This window comes from Clupea harengus, chromosome 1 (genome assembly GCF_900700415.2).
Source record: "Clupea harengus chromosome 1, Ch_v2.0.2, whole genome shotgun sequence".
Lineage (NCBI taxonomy): Eukaryota > Metazoa > Chordata > Actinopteri > Clupeiformes > Clupeidae > Clupea > Clupea harengus.
The window spans coordinates 16,162,958-16,185,457 of NC_045152.1; the positions used below are offsets into that span (position 1 = coordinate 16,162,958).

The following is a 22,500-nucleotide window of genomic DNA, read 5'->3' on the forward strand; positions in this document are numbered from 1 at the left end:
CAGACACACTCACAGACACACACACACACACACACTCACACAGACACACAAACACACACACACGCACACACGCACACACACACTCACACAGACACACAAACACACACACACACTCTCACACACACACACTGACGGGGTTTCTTAGGCCGACACTCTTCTAGACAAAGACCACGAGGCGAATCAAAGGTTTCTGGAGGTGTATTTCAAGGTGCTCCTGCAGGGAGTCAATACCAACATCAAGTAGAGGCAGGAAAAGACTAAAGATGCACCACAGTGTTACAGGTTAAATACCAGTCAATCATGGGAGGATACCTTGGGGGTGATAGGTCAACATTGGGGAAGGTTCTACAGGTCAAGGTTGGGAAGGGGAGGTGAGTGGGAGGGGATTTTCTTATGGAGGAACACACACAGGCCCAAAATGGTGGACAATGTGTATTCCTCCACCTGGGGCAGGGGGATGTCTGCTGGGGCCTTTAAACAAAGGTGTACTAAGACTATCAATAGACATGGCACACACACACACACAAACACAGGAGAACATGCCTGCAATGCAATGTAAGTCTATAAATTAATGGCAATATCAATTTCCATCACACACTCACGCACACACACACACACTCTCTCTCACACACACACACACACACACAGAGACACACTGTCACACACACACAGACACACACACACACACACACACACACACACACACACACACTCACACAGATGCACGCACACACACAAACACACACACACACACACACACACACACACACACACACTCACACAGACACACACCCACACACACACACATACACACAAACACACACACACACACAGACACACAAACACACACACTCTCACACACACACTCTCTCACACACACACACACACACAGACACACTGTCACACACACACACACAAACACACACACACACACACTCACACAGACACATAAACACACACACACACACACTCTCACACACACACACATATACTTATGCACACACACTCTCTCTCACAAACACACACACTCTCAGACACACATACTTTGTTCTTAATCTACAGCATGTTATTTGTTCTTAAAGTACAGCATGTTATTTGTTCTTAAACAACAGCATGTTATTTGTTCTTAATCTACAGCATGTTATTTGTTCTTAAAGTACAGCATGTTATTTGTGTTTACAGGAGAGCAGACAGAAGGAACCCAAACAGGGTTGGTGGGTTTTACACATTTTTGAATATTACAGAACTGAAAAATCCATCCTGTGCAAGCCTCACACACACACACACACACACACACACAGTCAGTGACATACACACACATACACAACTCCAATCTGTCTGAACTCATTGTGCAACTGGTAATTGTTATGTTGTGCTCCGGCATAAATGCCACAAACACCCTCACACACACACACTGTAGTGACAGACACACAGACACACACACACACACAAACACTCACACACACACACAGACAGTGACACACTCTCACACACACACACACACACTCACAGACACACACACACAGACACACACCCATATACAGCTTCAATCCGTCTGAACTCATTGTGCAACTGGTCATGTTGGGCTCCGGCGGAGATGCTTCTGCAGTTCAAGAAACAAGAGCAAAACTATTCACAGACACACACACACACACACACACACACACACACACACACACAGAGCCACATACAAACACACACACACACACACACACAGATACACACACACACACAAACACACACATACACACACACACACACACACACCCACACACACACACACACAGACACACTCACAGACACCAGCCAGCCTCAGTGCTTGTGACTCCAGCTCAGGCAAACAAACACACACACACACATTCCATTCTCTGACACCCCAATAAATATCCACTGGGCATCCAGAGCAGGCAGAAGAGTATGCGTGTGTGTGTGTGTGTGTGTGTGTGTGTGTGTGTGTGTGTGTGTGTGTGTGTGTGTGTGTGTGTGTGTTGTCGCAGCCCAGCTCTCAGAAGGACGCAACAAGGGAATTTCTCAAAGCACGTTCTTTATTAAGTCTTTAAATTACAAACAAAGATGTTTAAACAAACAGAAAATGGGGTAAACCCTCCGGCTTGCACCCAGTGCAACCGTCACCTTCCCCTCTGTCTCTCTCTCTCATCAGTCCTTTTTACTGACTCTTTTAACCCCTTTGTTTGACTAGATTGGCACTGATCAACCAATAGTCAAACAATCTACAGGTGAGCTTTCAATTAGGGAAAGCCCGACCTGCCTAGTCCCCAGAACACCTCCCCAGGGTCCTAAAGTCTGCCTTGTATAGGCCTGGTAAGGGAATTAACTCGTGTTCAAACCAAGTGGGACCCAAACCCAGCTTGGGGCACCACAGTGTGTGTATGTGTGTGTGTGTGTGTGTCTGTGTGTGTCTGTGTGTGTCTGTGTGTGTGTGTGTGTGTGTGTGTGTGTGTGTGCGTGTGTGGTGTGTGTGTATGTGGTGTGTGTGTGTGTGTGTGTGTGTGTGTGTGTGTGTGTGTGTGTGTTCACATTGTTATTATTCCATTCACATTCCACACTGTTATTATTCCATTCCATTCACATTCCACACTGTTATTATTCCATTCACATTCCACTGTTAATATTCCATTCACATTCCACACTGTTATTATTCCATTCACATTCCACTGTTAATATTCCATTCACATTCCACACTGTTATTATTCCATTCACATTCCACACTGTTATCATTCCATTCACATTCACATTCCACACTGTTATTATGCCATTCACATTCCACATTCCACACTGTTATTATTCCATTCACATTCCACACTGTTATCATTCCATTCACATTCCACACTGTTATTATTCCATTCCATTCACATTCCACACTGCTATTATTCCATTCCATTCACATTCCACACTGTTATTATTCCATTCACATTCCACACTGTTATCATTCCATTCACATTCCACACTGCTATTATTCCATTCCATTCACATTCCACACTGTTATTATTCACATTCACATTACACACTGTTATAATTCCATTCACATTACACACTGTTATAATTCCATTCACATTCCACACTGTTATTATTCCATTCACATTCCACAGTTATTATTCCATTCCATTCACATTCCACACTGCTATTATTCCATTCCATTCACATTCCACACTGTTATTATTCACATTCACATTCCACACTGTTATTATGCCATTCACATTCCACACTGTTATCATTCCATTCACATTCCACAGTTATTATTCCATTCCATTCACATTCCACACTGTTATTATGCCATTCACATTCCACATTCCACACTGTTATTATTCCATTCACATTCCACACTGTTATCATTCCATTCACATTCCACACTGTTATTATTCCATTCCATTCACATTCCACACTGCTATTATTCCATTCCATTCACATTCCACACTGTTATTATTCCATTCACATTCCACACTGTTATCATTCCATTCACATTCCACACTGCTATTATTCCATTCCATTCACATTCCACACTGCTATTATTCCATTCCATTCACATTCCACACTGTTAGTATTCCATTCACATTCCACACTCTTATCATTCCATTCACATTCCACACTGCTATTATTCCATTCCATTCACATTCCACACTGTTATTATTCACATTCACATTCCACACTGTTATAATTCCATTCACATTCCACACTGTTATAATTCCATTCACATTCCACACTGTTATTATTCCATTCACATTCCACAGTTATTATTCCATTCCATTCACATTCCACACTGCTATTATTCCATTCCATTCACATTCCACACTGTTATTATTCACATTCACATTCCACACTGTTATTATGCCATTCACATTCCACACTGTTATCATTCCATTCACATTCCACAGTTATTATTCCATTCCATTCACATTCCACACTGTTATTATGCCCCAGAGGATCAGACACTGAGGCTGGACAAGGGATCAACTGATTTGCACTTTTATTGGCCGATACCAGTATCAATACTGTGACGACCCCTCCACGCCACTAGGGGTCTTTTCCCTCTTGCTGGTTCTTTTCCAGGTTTCCACATCAGGCTGATGAGTTACACCTGTGCCCGGCTTGGCTCTGGCCAATATCAGGACTCCTTCTCCAGTTCCCGAGAGAGATCCCTTCCCCGTTGCAGACGGCTGCGTTTTGACTGTGCTATCTTTATTTCATTATCTTTGTAAATAAATTATTGTAACTTCGTTCATCCCTCGTCCGTCTCCCATTCAGTTGACATAGCTTTGAGTCAGGCTGTGTCACAATACCAATATCAGTATCAACACCAGTATCAATACATTTACATTTAGTCATTTAGCAGACGCTTTTATCCAAAGCGACTTACAAGGATGTATACTCATTTTTACATTTACACTGATGGCACAATGCACATCAGGAGCAATTAGGGGTTCAGTGTCTTGCTCAAGGACGCTTCGACAGGGAATTGAACTAACAACCTTCTGATTACTAAACAACTTCTCTACCTCCTGTACCACTGTCGCCCCAATACCAGTATCAATACCAGTATCAATACCAGTATCTATATGTAATGGCTTAGAATCGCTGATATTCTGGGCCGATATTCATATCATTATCATATTTGGTTTCAAAAACCAAATACATCAAGGGAATTATAATGTACATTTGCAACCACCTTCTATGAGACACAACAGGTAATGTGCAGATCTTACACCACCAGGGAATAATCATTGTTTGAAGTTTTAAATCAGTGAAATCTATGTCTAAATCTAATGAATTGTTTTGAATCAGTGAAATCTATGTCTAAATCTAATGAATTGTTTTGAATCAGTGAAATCTATGTCTAAATCTAATGAATTGTTTTTAAATCAGTGAAATCTATGTCTAAATCTAATGAATTGTTTTAAATCAGTGAAATCTATGTCTAAATCTAATGAATTGTTTTAAATGAGTGAAATCTATGTCTAAATCCAATGAATTGTTTTAAATGAGTGAAATGTATGTCTAAATCTAATAAATTGTTTTAAATCAGTGAAATCTATGTCTAAATCTAATGAATTGTTTTAAATCAGTGAAATCTATGTCTAAATCTAATGAATTGTTTTAAATCAGTGAAATCTATGTCTAAATCTAATGAATTGTTTTTAAATCAGTGAAATCTATGTCTAAATCTAATGAATTGTTTTAAATCAGTGAAATATATGTCTAAATCTAATACATTGTTTTAAATCAGTGAAATCTATGTCTAAATCTAATGAATTGTTTTAAATCAGTGAAATCTATGCCTAAATCTAATGAATTGCAACAACAATGGCATCGACTAAGACAGTGATGATAATGAAAGCTAACATTAACAGAAGATGTTTTACATCTTAACTAAGGTTACATTTATAACATTAGCTTCATTCTTAAGGATTGGATCATTCTTAGGATGTTAAAGTATATAAAAGTATTAGGATGTTAAAGTATATAAATTTGGAAAATGAAATAGAATGTTAAAGTATATAAAAGAATTAGGATGTTAAAGTATATAAATTGGGAAACTAAAATGGGATGTTAAAGTATGCAAATTTGGAAATTGAAATATGATGTTAAAGTATATAAATTGGGAAATTGAAATAGGATGTTAAAGTATATAAATTGGGAAATTGAAATAGGATGTTTAAGTATATAAATTGGGAAACTAAAATAGGATGTTAAAGAATATAAATTGGGAAATTAAAATAGGATGTTAAAGTATATAAATTGGGAAATTGAAATAGGATGTTAAAGTATATAAATTGGGAAAATGAAATAGGATGTTAAAGTATATAAAAGTATTAGGATGTTAAGGTATATAAAATAATTAGGATGTTAAAGTATATAAAAGTATTAGGATGTTAAAGTATATAAAATTAAGTAGGATGTTAAAGTATATAAATTGGGAAAATGAAATAGGATGTTAAAGTATATAAATTGGGAAATTGAAATGGTTAATCAACCTGTGCCAGTCAAAGTGTCATGAATGTCTTACTCCTGGTCTCATGCTACTCTCTGGTGCTCCAGTTGTCTTTGCTGCAATGGCTATGGTTTTGGTTCCTAAAGAGGACTTTCAAGAAATGAATGTTAATAATAATGGAAGTGTATAGAAAAGAAGGAACAAAATATCAATAGTTCTAGTTTAACTGTGTATGCAAGTAAACCTGCCATATGGAGTGTAAATACAAGAGGGCGCTGTTGGACAAATATCAGCAACACTGACTAGGAGGCCGATACTGATATGAACGGATAAATGTCAAAGGAGGCCGATAGTAGCCGATATATGAACAAAACCAACATGTTGTTTATCATAGGCTGGACACATAGAACCATATAGACGTCCTGCCATGTCTCTGGAATGTCAACATAATTTGAAAAAAATTAAAGTGTTATGTGTAGTAAAATTCTTCTGTACTTTTCATCTTATGATTGCTTTTATTATTCCAGAGATACCTTATTACATTTTTTTAAAATGAAATGTCACTCTTTGGAGAAAAACCCTAAACTATACCCTATACCAGGGGTACTCAATAGGCGGACCGCGGTCCGGATCCGGACCCAGACGCAATCAAATTAGGACCGAAGCCAAAATCAACATTCTAATTTAATCATGATCCAAGCAGGTTTTCATTGGTGCGTGATTTCGCGTTATATATTTTTTTCCTACTCGATGTGGTTTCTATCTTCCGTGTCCAATCCAGAGGTCCAATCAGGAGCTGTAATAACAACATCACTATAACAACTCACTCACTCTATGTTGGCCGCGAGCTCTGTGGGTCACGCAGGTTGTGTGTGTCAATGGCAACAACGCGGGCAGATAGATTTGTGAACGATATCTTTTTCTCAGCAAACGAAAATCATGCCGTGCTTTAAACCTGACAAAAAACGACAAGTTGATTCCAAAAATCGCTAATTTAAGACAGAGTGGACTGGCAAGTATGCATTTGTGCTGCCTGTGGGGAGCACAAAACTGATGTGTTTAATCTGCAACTTGTCAAAAGTGGTAACGTGAAACGTCACTATGAAACAAAGCACGCACACTTCGAACAAAAATACCCGCAGAACTCTGAGGTAAGGGGCAGAAAAATAAACCATCTGCAATCATACCAAGCAACATGCAGTGTAATATTTAGATCAGCCACACAACAAGAGCGTGCATACCTCAACATATTGTTGTGAGTCTGCCTTTTCAACCATGAATATGGTGAAAAACAAATACAGGAGCACACTCACTAACACCTGGCCGCCTGGCCTTCACACCTTTTATGCCCAAGTTTAAACCACAAAAAAGTGTCACCTTCCACACAAATAAGGCCAGACCACATCACCTTTTGTGCATAGTTTGAAAGTTTTGGTTGGAGTTATGTTTTTGGATTTTGACCGTCACTGTTCCGGACCCTGGACTGAATGGAAATTTGGCGAGTGGACCTTTTGGGTTTCTAATTGAGTACCCCTGCCCTATACCCTAAACTGCTTCATGGATTTGTTTTTTTCTTGGACAGTCATTTTTCACTATGACCACTAGATGTCAGACATGAGTTAAAATTGAGGTGGAATTGAATTGGACGGTAAATCTGCTTCAGATGAGATAATTCAGTATATTTAAATATTTCACCAGATCAAATTCCGTTTTGATAAAGGACCCTCAAACTGATTCAGGGCGAACACGCATACTGCTCTCTGTCCGGGTCAGAGGTCAGGCCAACAGCCTTGAGTGATACACACGGCTGCACGTTGCGCTCCTGTCCTTCGACCAAATTGAGTTGAAACGGGGTGTGATGAGAAACAACCTCAGACCCACAAACAAACCTCTCAGATGTTTGTCATGTAAACGGCCTTTCAGTTACGCCATTGCGATTATGGTTGAAAGGATTTAGGGAAATGATGGGAAAACAGTGCAAAATCATAAATACTATGAAGGCGAGACTGCAGTTGCGGAGAAACATCTCATTTTGTTTAAAATATGCCTGAGCCGTTCGTCTGGGGTTATTTGTCATACATTTTAATAATACATTTGCTTAGGCTAAAACTATAGTCTAATTCTGGGATATGGCGAAAGTCCAAAGTTTCATTGTCATGGGGGAATTTCTGTCATTCTCCTGTCTCTCTCTCTCTCTAATATCGTCTGTGTATGAGAGTAACGGCCTCTCTCTCTCTCTCTCTAATATCGTCTGTATATGAGAGTAACGGCCTCTCTCTCTCTCTCTCTAATATCGTCTGTGTATGCGAGTAACGGCCTCTCTCTCTCTCTCTAATATCGTCTGTGTATGCGAGTAACGGCCTCGCTCTCTCTCTCTAATATCGTCTGTGTATGAGAGTAACGGCCTATCTTAGCTGTCTCACGGTGGCCTATTTAGTAAAAGTTGGTCGCGTCTGCAGTGCACCGCTTTCCAGCAAAGCGGCTCAGTGGCGCGTTGGTGTGCATGTGCTACAGCTATTACGCAATCCATTCAAAACAGCACGGCCACGTGCAGCAGCCAAACACCGTCACGATTGGTTGACATCTGACCAATCACAGGTCTCAAATCTATTTCAGCGTTTTGGTGGGCGTGTTCAGGGCGGGGTTGGGAACAAAGTATAACTACAGAATCCGGTGCGAGACTGAGAGTTGTAAACACTTTCAAAAAAGTATTAAGTCCGGTTTTCTCTACAGTTCTTTATAACAGATTACAGATTTGTGAGCCATAATCTCCTGATCTAATGTTCCATTTGACAAAATGGCAAAACATTTTTCCATATTGACGAAATACAAACAACAAAATCTTCAAATATGTCACATCATTTGACAATGACATGCAGTTCAGAGCCCTTGTGGACCTTCTCAGTCTAGTCCTCTGTCATTGAGGTCCCACACACACACACACACACTGTCTGTCTCTCTCACACACACACAGACCAACAGAGAGAGAGAGAGACACACACACACACACACACACACACACACACACACACACACACACACACACACACACACTGTCTCTCTCTCTCTCACACACACACACACACACACACACACACACACACACACACACACACACTGAGAGAGATGCCTGGAGCAGACGCAGGAGGTTGTGTTAGTGATGTAGTCTACACTACACTATTGTATCTGTTAAAACAGACTGCTGGCATAGCCCAAGAGCACCAGTGCAATACAATAATATTCACGTTATGTTATGCCATATTCATTTCAGCATGGCGACAAAGATAGCATTTTCTTGTTGGTGTGCCCTTCCTTATTGTTTCCCCTTCTCACCTAAATGTATGCCTCATGTGAATGTGAGATTGTTCTACACATGTAACTTTGTTAGTATTAATTCAATTAATACTAGACAGGTCAACTGAAGCATCACCGGAGACTTTGCCATCACACAGATCCCTCCCATTTACGCAGTTACTAGGGGAAGTGATGTCATAGTAATAGTGCGTACTGTTCCATTGTGGACAGGATTGGAACTCTAGCCTTTACTAGACATAGGCGGATGACAGGGTAGGTCTCGTCAAAATCCGTCGCCATCCTCGGTAAAAGAATTAGTGATGACCTCTAAAATACGAGGATCATAATATAGACATTACAACTTTTCACCCGAGACCAATATTACGGAATTTGGGCGAGCCGTTCCTTAGAAAAGCAATGGTGAAAGTTGGTCTGTTTAGGAAGGAGCCGAATTCTCTTCTGGGAGTCGGGGGGGTGGGGGGCATGTAAGATACGGTCTACCAGCCAGTTAGTTACACAGCCTAGTAAGGTTAAAATTCAAGGTGACAAACGAAGTTTGATATTTGTATTGTATTTCTTAATACAAGGGCCGTAAGGTACACACAGTGCTAAAAACAGAATGGAGCTAAGGGTCGGAAACAGATACAGACTGGGTAGGAAAATTGGAAGTGGATCATTTGGAGACATCTACTTGGGTGAGTAAAACTGAACACCATGTTTTAGTTGAACAATATGTAAGTGGTTGTTTTGTTAACCTTGCTCAGCTGTCTATCCACTGTACACGGTATTGTCAGTAATCTAACTAACATTAACAGCCCGGGGATGAGGCTGTTCATCCTAACATAGACAGCTATGCTAGCCAGCTAGTTTTGGCAGATTACTCCACTGTCCTGTCACAGGCTAGCTGTGAATGTCACATATTGCCTCTCAACATCAGAAAAGACCGCAAACTAGAGAACTGTAAAGATTTTAGATGATAGGCTGGCGAAATTATTGTGTCAAAGAAGTGACTTGGAAGCTACCATTAGCCATCCGTCAGTCAACGTTAACATGACGTTAGCATAATGCTGCTTGTTCTTGGAGTGATAACGGCGGCTGGATAGATCACTGTCTAGATTTGAGAACTAGGCTGTCTGGGGACATTTGAAAGCTTGACAGCAGAGTTGTATCTGTCTCGGAAAGAGGGACTGGGCTTCCAGAGTAGCGTTAGTTCACATAAACTCTATTAGTCGTGTAGTGCCTGATATATTCACAGACATCCACCCCAGTGCTCGACAAACACCCAACCATATTCTCATTCTTGGACTGTATAGGCAACGTGTCTCCATCTCACGGCACAATCTGGGAATAGTGTCTGCAAAAGGATGGCATTTGAAGTCGTTCCTGTAAAGTGTGTCACCATGACGATAGCCTACATGGTGCTGAAGTCAGCTGATGGGAAGTACTGAGGCTGTTCCTACTTCAGTACTCTCAGTAAGGCTGTAGTGTGTGTGTGTGTGTGTGTGTGTGATGCTCTCAGTAAGGCTGTAGTATGGTGTGTGTGATGCTCTCAGTAAGGCTGTAGTATGGTGTGTGTGATGCTCTCAGTGTGTGTGTGTGTGATGCTCTCTGTAAGGCTGTAGTATGGTGTGTGTGATGCTCTCAGTGTGTGTGTGTGTGTGTGTGTGTGTGTGATGCTCTCAGTAAGGCTGTAGTGTGTGTGTGTGTGTGATGCTCTCAGTAAGGCTGTAGTGTGTGTGTGTGTGTGATGCTCTCAGGAAGGCTGTAGTCTGTGTGTGTGTGTGTGTGATGCTCTCAGTAAGGCTGTAGTATGGTGTGTGTGATGCTCTCAGTAAGGCTGTAGTGTGTGTGTGTGTGTGTGTGATGCTCTCAGTAAGGCTGTAGTATTGTGTGTGTGTGTGATGCTGTCAGTAAGGCTGTAGTATTGTGTGTGTGTGTGTGTGATGCTCTCAGTAAGGCTGTAGTGTGTGTGTGTGTGTGTGTGTGTGTGTGTGTGTGTGTTGATGCTCTCAGTAAGGCTGTAGTGTGTGTGTGTGTGTGTGATGCTCTCAGTGAGGCTGTAGTGTGTGTGTGTGTGTGATGCTCTCAGGAAGGCTGTAGTCTGTGTGTGTGTGTGTGTGATGCTCTCAGTAAGGCTGTAGTATGGTGTGTGTGATGCTCTCAGTAAGGCTGTAGTGTGTGTGTGTGTGTGTGTGATGCTCTCAGTAAGGCTGTAGTATTGTGTGTGTGTGTGATGCTGTCAGTAAGGCTGTAGTATTGTGTGTGTGTGTGTGTGTGATGCTCTCAGTAAGGCTGTAGTGTGTGTGTGTGTGTGTGTGTGTGTGTGTGTGATGCTCTCAGTAAGGCTGTAGTGTGTGTGTGTGTGTGTGTGATGCTCTCAGTAAGGCTGTAGTGTGTGTGTGTGTGTGTGTGATGCTCTCAGGAAGGCTGTAGTCTGTGTGTGTGTGTGTGTGTGATGCTCTCAGTAAGGCTGTAGTATGGTGTGTGTGATGCTCTCAGTAAGGCTGTAGTGTGTGTGTGTGTGTGTGTGTGATGCTCTCAGTAAGGCTGTAGTATTGTGTGTGTGTGTGATGCTGTCAGTAAGGCTGTAGTATTGTGTGTGTGTGTGTGTGATGCTCAGTAAGGCTGTAGTGTGTGTGTGTGTGTGTGTGTGTGTGTGTGTGTGGTGATCTCAGTAAGGCTGTAGTGTGTGTGTGTGTGATGATTAGGGTTCTTCTCTGCTTCAGCTGTGTGTGTCAGGTGGGGACACTCTTCGACAGTCACCTGGGGTTGCCACAGGTGTGTGTGTGTGTGTGTGTGTTTTCTCACTCAGCTAAGACTTCACACTGCTGTAATAACACACTCCTTTTACATAACACTTGTGTTTGTATGTACTTGTCTTAGACTGAATTGTGTGTGTGTGTGTGTGTGTGTTGGAGAGGTGTGAAGTCCTTGTCAGCTGATTCCGTGGCTCCTGCTGAAGTGCCCCCCACGCCCCCGCTGGTGTGAATGCCAGGCTGAGGGGGCACTTCTCATGCCCCGTTAGTGCCCGCTCTCTCTGTGTGTGTGTGAGAGAGAGAGAGCCAGATGGTCAGTGTGTAAAGGCTAGAGTGGCCCTCGTCATGCCCATCTAGAAGTGTTTGTGTGTGGGAGAGAGATGGACAGGGTGAATATATGTAGGTGAGTGAGTGACAGTGTGAATGTGCAGAAACTACAGTGGCCCTTGTCATGCCCGTTCTCTCTGGAGTGTGTGTGTGTGTGTGAGCCCAGGGTGGGTTCCCCGCTATCCTCTTATCTGCTGATACACACACCCCTACGTCCAAGGGCCAGAGAGGCTCCCTCGTTGCCTTTTACAGAGGGACCTTATGCACACACACACACACACACACACACACCCCTGCTCCACTGCTGTGTAAACAGGAGTTCGGCTTCAAGAGGAAGAGGTTCCTTCTCTGGTGTTCTCTGTGCAGAGTAGAAGGTTCCCACCGTGGGGTTCTGTAGAAGGTTCCTACCGTGGGGTTCTTAGAGGAAATAAGGAGAAAGTTCTTGTCAGTTCCAGGGACGCTAACCGCTCAGAGCCACGGAGCCCAGGGACGCTAACTGTGGAACCCAGACCCCTGGGAGATGATGTGAAGGGGTGTGCGTGCGTGTGTGTGTGTGTGTGTGTGTATGAATGTGTATACGTGTATACGTGTGTGTGTGTGTGTGTGTATACTAGGGCTGTCAACGAATATTCTAAATTCGAATATATATTCGAATAGTTGTTAAAAATAGAATTTCAAATGTGAAAATTAATATTCGAATGTAAAAAAAAAAAAAAAAAAAAAACAGCGGCAGCACTGTCTGCTTTGCAGGGTGGGCGCGCGGTTGAGATCAGGGACAGGTCACAGGAGTTGCACTGTCTGGCACAGAGTCACTGCTGACAGTTGACTTGCGAGATGCAGAAAGTGCAGAATCCAGCTTGACCGCAGCAGAGAAAGTGATTGTAACCCCCAAACATCTAAAGAGTGATGTCTGGAAATATTTCGGATTTTGGTCAGTTGATGGTAAACTTGTTGAGCCTACAGCTAAAGTAGTGTATACGCTATGTAACCTAGAGTTAGCTTACCATTCAACAACTAGCAACTTGAGGCTACATCTCCACATTTTGGAGATGTAGCCTCACGTTGCTAGTTGTTGAATGGTAACCTAACTCTAGCTTACACACTACTTTAGCTGTAGGCTCAACAAGTTGCCTCACTGCTGACAGTTGACTTGGTGGAAGATGGCAGAAAGTGCAGAACCCTGCTTGACCGCAGCAGAGAAAGTGATTGTAACCCCCAAAAATCTAAAGAGTGATGTCTGGAAATATTTCGGATTTTGGGCAGTTGATTGTAAACTTGTTGAGCCTACAGATAAAGTAGTGTGTAAGCTATGTAAGCTAGCGTTAGCTTACGATTCAACAACTAGCAACTTGAGGCTACATCTCCAAAATGTGCATCCAAGTGAATATGGCATAATATGTGGAACTTCAGCGAAACAGCCACGTCTGGATATTTTGCGCCGTCCGTCACAAGTTCGTTGCCTGCGGCACGACAGGAGGCCTGCACGCAAAAATGGATTTCGTTCATATGCAAGGACATGAGGCCAAACAGTGTGGTGGATGGGATAGGCTTCAGGGAGTTCCGTGAAGCACTGGAACCGAGGTACCGTATCCCTTGTTGTCGTTCATTTAAACCGCTATGCGCAGAGAGCGCGACGGTGCGGGAGAGGCAGAGAGAGGGAGAAAGAAAGAGTGCGTGTGTGCAAGCTCTGCGGTCTTGGCCATTAGTTCATTTACTTATTTTTGTGTAGGTAATATGTTGTTAAATATGTTTAAACTTAAATAAATTACCTATACAAGTAGTTATGTCTCGTTGTATTCATTTGTCCTGTTATTGACGTGCCTAATGCGCAACCAGAAATTCGAATATGTTCGAATATATGTGTTTTTTTAAAGCGAATATTCGAACGTCATTTTTGAGCAATTTTGACAGCCCTAGTGTATACATGCTTGTGTTTGTGTTCAGGTTGGGCGATATGATACCGTGCAACGCTATAGATTTGGCAATACCGTTTCAACCGCAAGAGACTCTTATTTTGAAATATTTTTCACACAGTAGTTGCTTGTTGCCGCCGAACTATACATTATCCCGCTTATCATACGGTTACTTGCCGCCGAACTATACATTATCCCGCTTTTTATACAGTTACTTGCCGCCGAACTATACATTATCCCGCTTATCATACGTTTACTTGCCGCCGAACTATACATTATCCCACTTATTATACGGTTACTCGCCAAAACGATAGAAGACTTTCCACCAAAATACCTCTCTAATGATTTTGTTGCGGTTTCGTGATTTCCGCTTAGAAAAAATTGTTCTGGGGGTCACTGTGGCGCGAGCCAATAAGCCCCCCCATTTACGGGCTACAATGCCCGCGGGGACACAGGTTCGATTCCCGAACCTCACATACACATACTGTGATGGGAGATTTTGGCCATATCACCAACCCCTAGTGTGTGTGTGTGTGTGTGTACATGCGTGTGTGAGAAAGAAGGCAACCGGTCACTCAATGTGGACACAAAGCAAGTTGTTTACCAAAGGGTTCAGGCGTGTCTGAGAGATTACATTTCTTCAGATTGGCACTGAAACAGTGTAATGTCACACTGTGTGTGTGTGTGTGTGTTTGAGAGAGAAAAACACTGTCGTGTCATACAGTGTGTGTGTGTGTGTGTTTGAGAGAGAAACATTGTCATGTCATACAGTGTGTAAATTTGTGTGTGTGTGAGAAACACTGTCATGTCATACAGTGTGTGTGTGTGTGCAGTGTTTCCCCTAGGTTTACAGCTTTGGGGGGGGGGGCGGCACGGTGCGGCCACCGACACAAACGCTTAAAGGAATCATGCTGTTCATGTGTTTCTTTTAATGACAGCAGTCAATATAACAACTGAACAATTATTTTAACTGTACATTGAACTAAACATCGGAACATGTCTTTTTATTTTCATGCAGCTTTTGTCTCTGCAGTGTACCTTTTTGAGCTTCTGGAAGAAAATGTTTTGAGATACAAGTATTTGCGGCCTAAAATTCCTGATTTCGCAGGAGCTTTTTTAGGGCCAATGATTTTCCGCGATAACGGAAAACGGACGGAATTCGCGGAATGAACCCTTTGAAACGGAATTGCAACTTTCAAACGGAAACATCACTTTGTGCATAAAAATCGCCCCAAATTCCCCTGTATATTGGGCTGCAAGGCTATATTTCTTTCAAATAAACACAACAACGATTGCAACGATGAACAAACATTAATTAAAGAACAAAACCACTGAGAAAATGTCACGTCTGCGCTGAACTCTGCTCCGGCCACGCCCCCCTTTTTAACGGTTGACCCACACACGTCCGCTAAAGGCACATTCAGTCACATTCACTTGCTCGTCTTCCCAATCGCATTTAAAACAAAAAATGTTTAGTCTTCTGTTCTGTTAATGCTGGCAAACAACAATCTAAGAAGGGCACATATTATTCACTCATTTTAAGCCATCAATATACCTCAGGGTGAACAAAATGAGCTGAAACGGAAAAAAAAACAGAATTCACCAAATGTGAAACGGAAAATGCATTTTTTTTTAAACGGAAAATCATTGGCCCTACTTTTTTAAAAGTTGCGATGAAAGTTTTTATTTTTAGGTGTTTTTGCAATGAAATTGCCGAAAACAAGTCAAAGTTGCGATAAAAAGTTGCAAATTGTCCTCTTTGTAATTATGATTGAGTTATTTGTTGAAAAATAATTGATTAATAAACAAACATTAATTCATCAAGAACAAAACAATTTAGAAATGGTCCTTTTAATAACCTCACCAATATGCCAAACAAAAGATTACCAGGACTACAAAAATGTAGCAAAATAGGTTTGCACATGTGCACATGTTGGCATTACAAAAGGACCATCAGTAAGACTGAATAAAATGTTATGAATGTCTCAGCCTTCATATGACGGAAAAAAACAGCCTGTGTCACTATGATCTGTCTCGTCATCTAACGTCCTGCCTGTGTTTCTGCCGTTCTCATTCTAGGCTTATCAATCTGTTTTGCTATCCTTCTTTATTTATTTTATCCGTATAGGTGTTGATGTTCAATTTCATATATTAATTTAAAGTCGTCCAATTTCAAGTTACCCATTCTTCAACACTAGCTGCTACCTTATCTTCAAACAGAAAGTAACGTTAAATCTCCATGGCAACAGCTCTTGAGGGTTTGGGAAATAATCAGATTCATTGCTTCCTTCATTATTCACAGCAAAATAAATAATTTTCATTACAATTAATAGATTTATTACCAGACTATGTAAAAAAAGGGCCACGCACAACTCGCGGAAAATGATAAAAAATGCAAGCCAGATCTAGTTCTGAATTTTCGGTGCGGACATGGGCGTACGTTCTGTTTCCACGTCTGTTGTAGCCATTCTCATTAGGCCTCATTCTCGACCCTACCTAGGAAAAGATCTCCGCTGGATTCATGAACGCCTGGAAATGTGTTTTTTAAAGCTTAAAAGTGTCCGTAGCTATGCACTGATTCTTAAGCCCAATTCTGTCCGCTGGTGGGAGCGTGTGTGTGTGTGTGTGTGTGTGTGTGTGTGTGTGTGTGTGTGTGTGTGTGTGTGTGTGTGTGTGTGTGTGTGTGTGTGTGTGTGTGTGTGTGTGTGTGTGTGTGTGTGTGTGTGTGTCTCTCGGCGGAACTCCGCCATGCGTGATGCAGAGAATTGTAAACGCGCGACCATGTAGAGACAGAAATTACATGCCGTCGTGTAAATAAGATAAATAACATAAGGCTATTTATTTTGTTTAATAAAATAACAAGCTATAGACCTGTTCTATAGGAAAGGTAACCTTAAATGACTTCCGTTGTGATCTGGCGCTTTATAGAAAATAAAATTGAACAAGATTAACTTGACCTTCCAGGGGGGGCGGGGGTGCCGTTGGGGGGGCGGGGCGCCCCCCTAATATAACGGTAGGGGAAACACTGGTGTGTGTGTGTTTGTGTGAGAAACACTGTCGTGTCATACAGTGTGTGTGTGTTTGAGAGAGAAACACTGTCGTGTCATACAGTGTGTGTGTGTGTGTTTTTGAGAGAGAAACATTGTCATGTCATACAATGTGTGTGTGTGTGTGTTTGAGAGAGAAACACTCATGTCATACACTGTGTTCGTTTGTGTGTGTGAGAAACACTGTCATGTCATACAGTGTGTGTGTGTGAGTGTGAGAAACACTGTCATGTTATACAGTGTGTGTGTGTGTGTGAGAAACACTGTCATGTCATACAGTGTGTTCGTTTTCGGTGTGTGTGTGTGTGTGAGAAACACTGTCATGTCATACAGTGTGTTCGTTTTCGGTGTTTGTGTGAGAGAAACACTGTCATGTCATACAGTGTGTTCGTTTTCGGTGTGTGTGTGTGAGAGAAACACTGTCATGTCATACAGTGTGTTCAATTTCGGTGTGTGTGAGAGAAACACTGTCGTGTCATACAATGTGTGTGTGCGTGTGTGGGAGACACTGTCATGTCATACAGTGTGTGTGTGTGTGTGTGTGTGTGGAGAGGAGGCATGATGAAACGTACACATGCTACAAAGGGTCTCTACTTTGTCCCATTACTAAAAAGGTCTGCAATGTGTGTGTGTGTGTGTGTGGCCTGTGTTTCCTCAGAGCAGAGCTTAAAAGCAGACGTTAGGTGCTCATGACCTCCCAATGGACTTTTCTGAAATTCAGTTATGTTTGCTAATTCCCAACATCTTTTTAATTCTAATGCAAGCTGGCTCAAGTTTACAAACCCTTCTCTCGCTCTTTCTCTATCTCTCTGTGTCTCAAACACAAACACACACACACACACACACACACACACACACACACACACACACACACATATGAACGCAGAGCGTTAGCCTCTTAATGTGGACTGTTCTGCTGTGTGATAGGACAGTTTTGAATGTGATTGCCTTCTGATTGGCTAACGTGCATCTCCTCCCGCCCACCAGGCACGGACATCTCAGTGGGAGAGGAAGTGGCCATCAAGCTGGAATGTGTGAAGACCAAACACCCACAGCTCCACATCGAGAGCAAGATCTACAAAATGATGCAGGGCGGAGGTGAGTGTGTGTGTGTGTGTGTGTGTGTGTGTGTGTGTGAGGTGATGTGTGTGTGAGTGTGTGTGTTTGAATGTGTGAAGACCAAACACCCACAGCTCCACATCGAGAGCAAGATCTACAAAATGATGCAGGGCGGAGGTGAGTGTGTGTGTGTGTGTGTGTGAGGTGATGTGTGTGTGTGAGTGTGTGTGTTTGAATGTGTGAAGACCAAACACCCACAGCTCCACATCGAGAGCAAGATCTACAAAATGATGCAGGGCGGAGGTGAGTGTGTGAGGTGAGGTGATGTGAGTGTGTGTGTGTGAGGTGGGTGTGGTTAGGGCCAATGATTTTCCGCGATAACGGAAAACGGACGGAATTCGCGGAATGAACACTTTGAAACGGAATTGCAACTTTGAAACGGAAACATCATTTTGTGCATACAAATCGCCCAAATTCCCCTGTATTTTGGGCTGCAAGGCTATATTTCTTTCAAATAAACACAACAACGATTGCAACGATGAACAAACATTAATTAAAGAACAAAACCACTGAGAAAATGTCACGTCTGCGCTGAACTCTGCTCCGGCCACGCCCCCTTTTTAACGGTTGATCCACACACGTCCGCTAAAGCCACATTCAGTCACATTCACTTGCTCGTCTTCCCAATCGCTTTTAAAACAAAAAATGTTTAGTCTTCTGTTCTGTTAATGCTGGCAAACAACAATCTAATAAGGGCACATATTATTCACTCATTTTAAGCCATCAATATACCTCAGGGTGAACAAAATGAGCTGAAACGGAAAAAAAAACGGAATTCACCAAATGTGAAACGGAAAATGCATTTTTTTGAAACGGAAAATCATTGGCCCTATGTGGTGTGTGTGTTTTTGAGTGTGTGAAGAACACTTTCAGTTCTACATTAAGAGCAACATCTACAAGATGGTCCTGTGTGTGTGTGTGTGTGTGTGTGTGTGTGTGTGTGTGTGTGTGTGTGTGTGTGTGTGTGTGTGTGTGTGTGTGTGTGTGTGTGTGTGTGTGTGTGTGTGTGCGCGGCGAGTAAAATAAACGTTTTGACCTACCAACCACTTTCATGGAAAAAGTTACCAGCCAGGCATATTTTTTTACCTGCCAAAATTAAAGCATGCTTTTCATTCTACACCACAATGATGTGAAAATGTCGTCACATGACTCACTCTTACTTTACACTGGTGAAGTACTGGTGACACCGGAGACATGTGACCTCATCAGGACTCTATTGGAGACATGTGACCTCATCAGGGTTCTATTGGAGACATGTGACCTCATCAGGGTACTATTGGAGACCTTTGATAGGGCCAATGATTTTCCGTTTAAAAAAAATGCATTTTCCGTTTCAAATTTGGTGAATTCCGTTTTTTTTCCCGTTTCAGTTCATTTTGTTCACCCTGAGGTAGATTGATGGCTTAAAATGAGTGAATACTATGTGCCCTTCTTAGATTGTTGTTTGCCAGCCATCAACAGAATAGAAGACTAAACATTTTTTGTTTTAAATGCGATTGGGAAGACGAGCGTGTGAATGTGGCTTTAGCGGAGGGGTGTGGGTCAACCGTTGAAAAGGGGGGCGTGGTCGGAGCAGAGTTCAGCGCAGACGTGACAGCCCAAAATATAGGGGAATTTGGGCGATTTGTATGCACAAAATGATGTTTCCGTCTGAAAGTTGCAATTCCGTTTCAAAGGGTTCATTCCGCGACTTCCGTCCGTTTTCCGTTATCACGGAAAAATCATTGGCCCTTTGTTCATTTGATGAATCCTCGAGTTCTCAATGTTAGAGCCATCTTTGAGAAATCCGTCATCAACTCCCAAACGTTGCATGTTCATTTCATCACAAGGACGTTGGCAAACTAGATCTGCAATGGAACAATGTTTGAGACGGAACAGGTGAATGAGTCTCTCTGAGATCTGCTGTTGTTGTGTGAGCTTCTCACTGAACAGGTGAATGAGTCCATGAGAGATCTGTTGTTGTGTGAGCTTCTCACTGAACAGGTGAATGAGTCTCTCTGAGATCTGCTGTTGTTGTGTGAGCTTCTCACTGAGCAGGTGAATGAGTCCATGACCCTCTGAGAGATCGGCTGTTGTGTGAGCTTCTGACCCTCTGAGAGATCTGCTGTTGTTGTGTGAGCTTCTCATTGAGCAGGTGAATGAGTCCCTGACTGAAGATCTGTTGTTGTGTGAGCTTCTCACTGAACAGGGGCCGTTCGTCGTAGGGTTGAAGCTAAGTTAATCAATTGGCCTTTTAGCCCGTTAAGATTAGCGAGCTGATTGAGAATTTCAACCAGGCTAAAGTTATCAGGGCTATTGCGCGTGCACGTCCTACTTCAAAAGGCAGGAAAGGTCGATCACCAAAACAATGATTTTCTAACGGTATAATGGTTCTAAACTCAAAGAAAAGGCCTCTTTTTTTCTCCGCTGGCGAGCAGGAGATGAACATGAACGCTTATGAAGAATACAAGACCATAATCATGGCAAAATGCAACACCGCCACTGCTGTTGAGAGCAAGGTGTGTTGGGATGTTTATAGGGTGATATCTTTGAATGAATAACTGACGGCAAGTGTCAACTGGTACAGAGGATCCCTCTACCGGTTCGAAACTACAAGGTTGCTAGTTCGAATCCCCTCACCTCCTTCCTCGATATAGTTCTACATTTTCTTGTAAGTCGCTTTGAATAAAAGAGTCTGTTAAATGACTAAATGTATTAATAACAAATGCAATAAATTGAAGCAGTGAAAATAAATTGTCTGTATTTCTCTCTATTCTTATCATGAGTCCACCTTAATCATTTTCTACAATAATGATATGCTATGGTGTACTAATAACGCTCATATAATTATGAGTGCTTTGTTCTCCGCATCACCGACACTACAAAAATGTACCACTCGCAAAAAAGCGCAAGACAGTCAATGTTCGACTGTGGTGTTTGCAATAAATTACTTGAGAAGGTCTTGTAAATTAATGATTCCTTGTCGGCTGAATCGGTAGCGCTCATACAAGAATAATTGATAATAATAATAATTTATTTTATTTGTAATGCACTCTTCATTCAAAAGAATCTCAGCGTGCCAACATATTAAAAACTAACTATAATAATACAATAAAATAAAAATGAATTAACATAAGCATAATAGAAAACTTTTTAACATTTTAACATACGATTTAACACAAGGCCAGAAATGCCTTCCTGAATAAAAATGTTTTTAGTCCAGCTTTAAAGGAGTCCAGCGTCTGCGTTGCCCTTAGGTGGTCAGGGAGGCTGTTCCATAAGCGTGGCGCTGCCGAGCAAAAGGCCCGGTCGCCCATGGTGCGGAGCTTTGTTTTGGGGACGCGGAGGAGCGAGCTGTTTGAAGACCTGAGGGTGCAGGTGGAGGTTTGGGGAGTAATTAATTCTTGCAGGTAGGGAGGTGAATGCCCATTTATGCATGTATGGGTGAGTATAAGGACTTTGTAGTCAATCCGGAAAGAGACAGGGAGCCAGTGTAGTGAGTGTAATATTGGTGTTATGTGCTCATATTTCCGGACCCTCATCAGGTGATCTTGGCGATTGCAAAGAACTCTTTCCCTTAATCTTATTAACTATCTAATATCAGTCCTTGGTCAATGGGATCCCTCCTTTTTCCGGGGGTGTGGCAAGCTTATCCAGCTACACTTAAGTTAGCCTGCCCTGGAGCAGGTTAGTGCTAATCGATATGTAACTATGGTGATTTATCAAAAGTTGCTTCCACAAACCAAAAAGAGGGGTGTTTTTTTTTTATCTTAGCCTGAAAATTAGCTCGCTAAACCGCTTAGCGAGCTACGACGAATACCCCCCAGGTGAATGAGTCTGAGAGATCTGCTGTTGTTGTGTGAGTTTCTCACTGAACAGGTGAATGACTCTCTGAGAGATCTGCTGTTGTTGTGTGTGTGTGTGTGTGTGTGTGTGTGAGAGTGTGTGTGTGAGCTTCTCACTGAGCAGGTGAATGAGTCCCTGACTCTCTGAAAGATCTGCTGCTGTTGTGTGAGCTTCTGACCCTGTGAGAGATCTGCTGTTGTTGTTGTGTGAGCTTCTCACTGAGCAGGTGAATGAGTCCCTGACTGTGAGAGATCTGCTGCTGTTGTGTGAGC

General features: G+C 42.2%; 1 protein-coding gene across 4 annotated transcripts in view; it reads left to right on the forward strand.

Moving 5' to 3' along the window:
* Positions 1 to 9,451: 9,451 nt before the first annotated feature.
* csnk1db (casein kinase 1, delta b) overlaps positions 9,452 to 22,500 on the forward strand; it is a 20,828-nt gene continuing 7,779 nt past the window's right edge. Inside the window, exons 1-2 of one of the 4 annotated variants that reach the window (XM_031568827.2) lie at positions 9,452 to 9,936; positions 18,272 to 18,382. In XM_031568827.2, the coding sequence (XP_031424687.1) occupies positions 9,861 to 9,936; positions 18,272 to 18,382 (187 nt within the window). In that variant the 5' untranslated portion in view covers positions 9,452 to 9,860. Of the gene's footprint in view, positions 9,937 to 18,271; positions 18,383 to 18,560; positions 18,647 to 22,500 lie in introns of those variants that run through there. The other 3 variants (XM_031568833.2, XM_031568821.2, XM_031568839.2) reach the window with 3 other exon arrangements.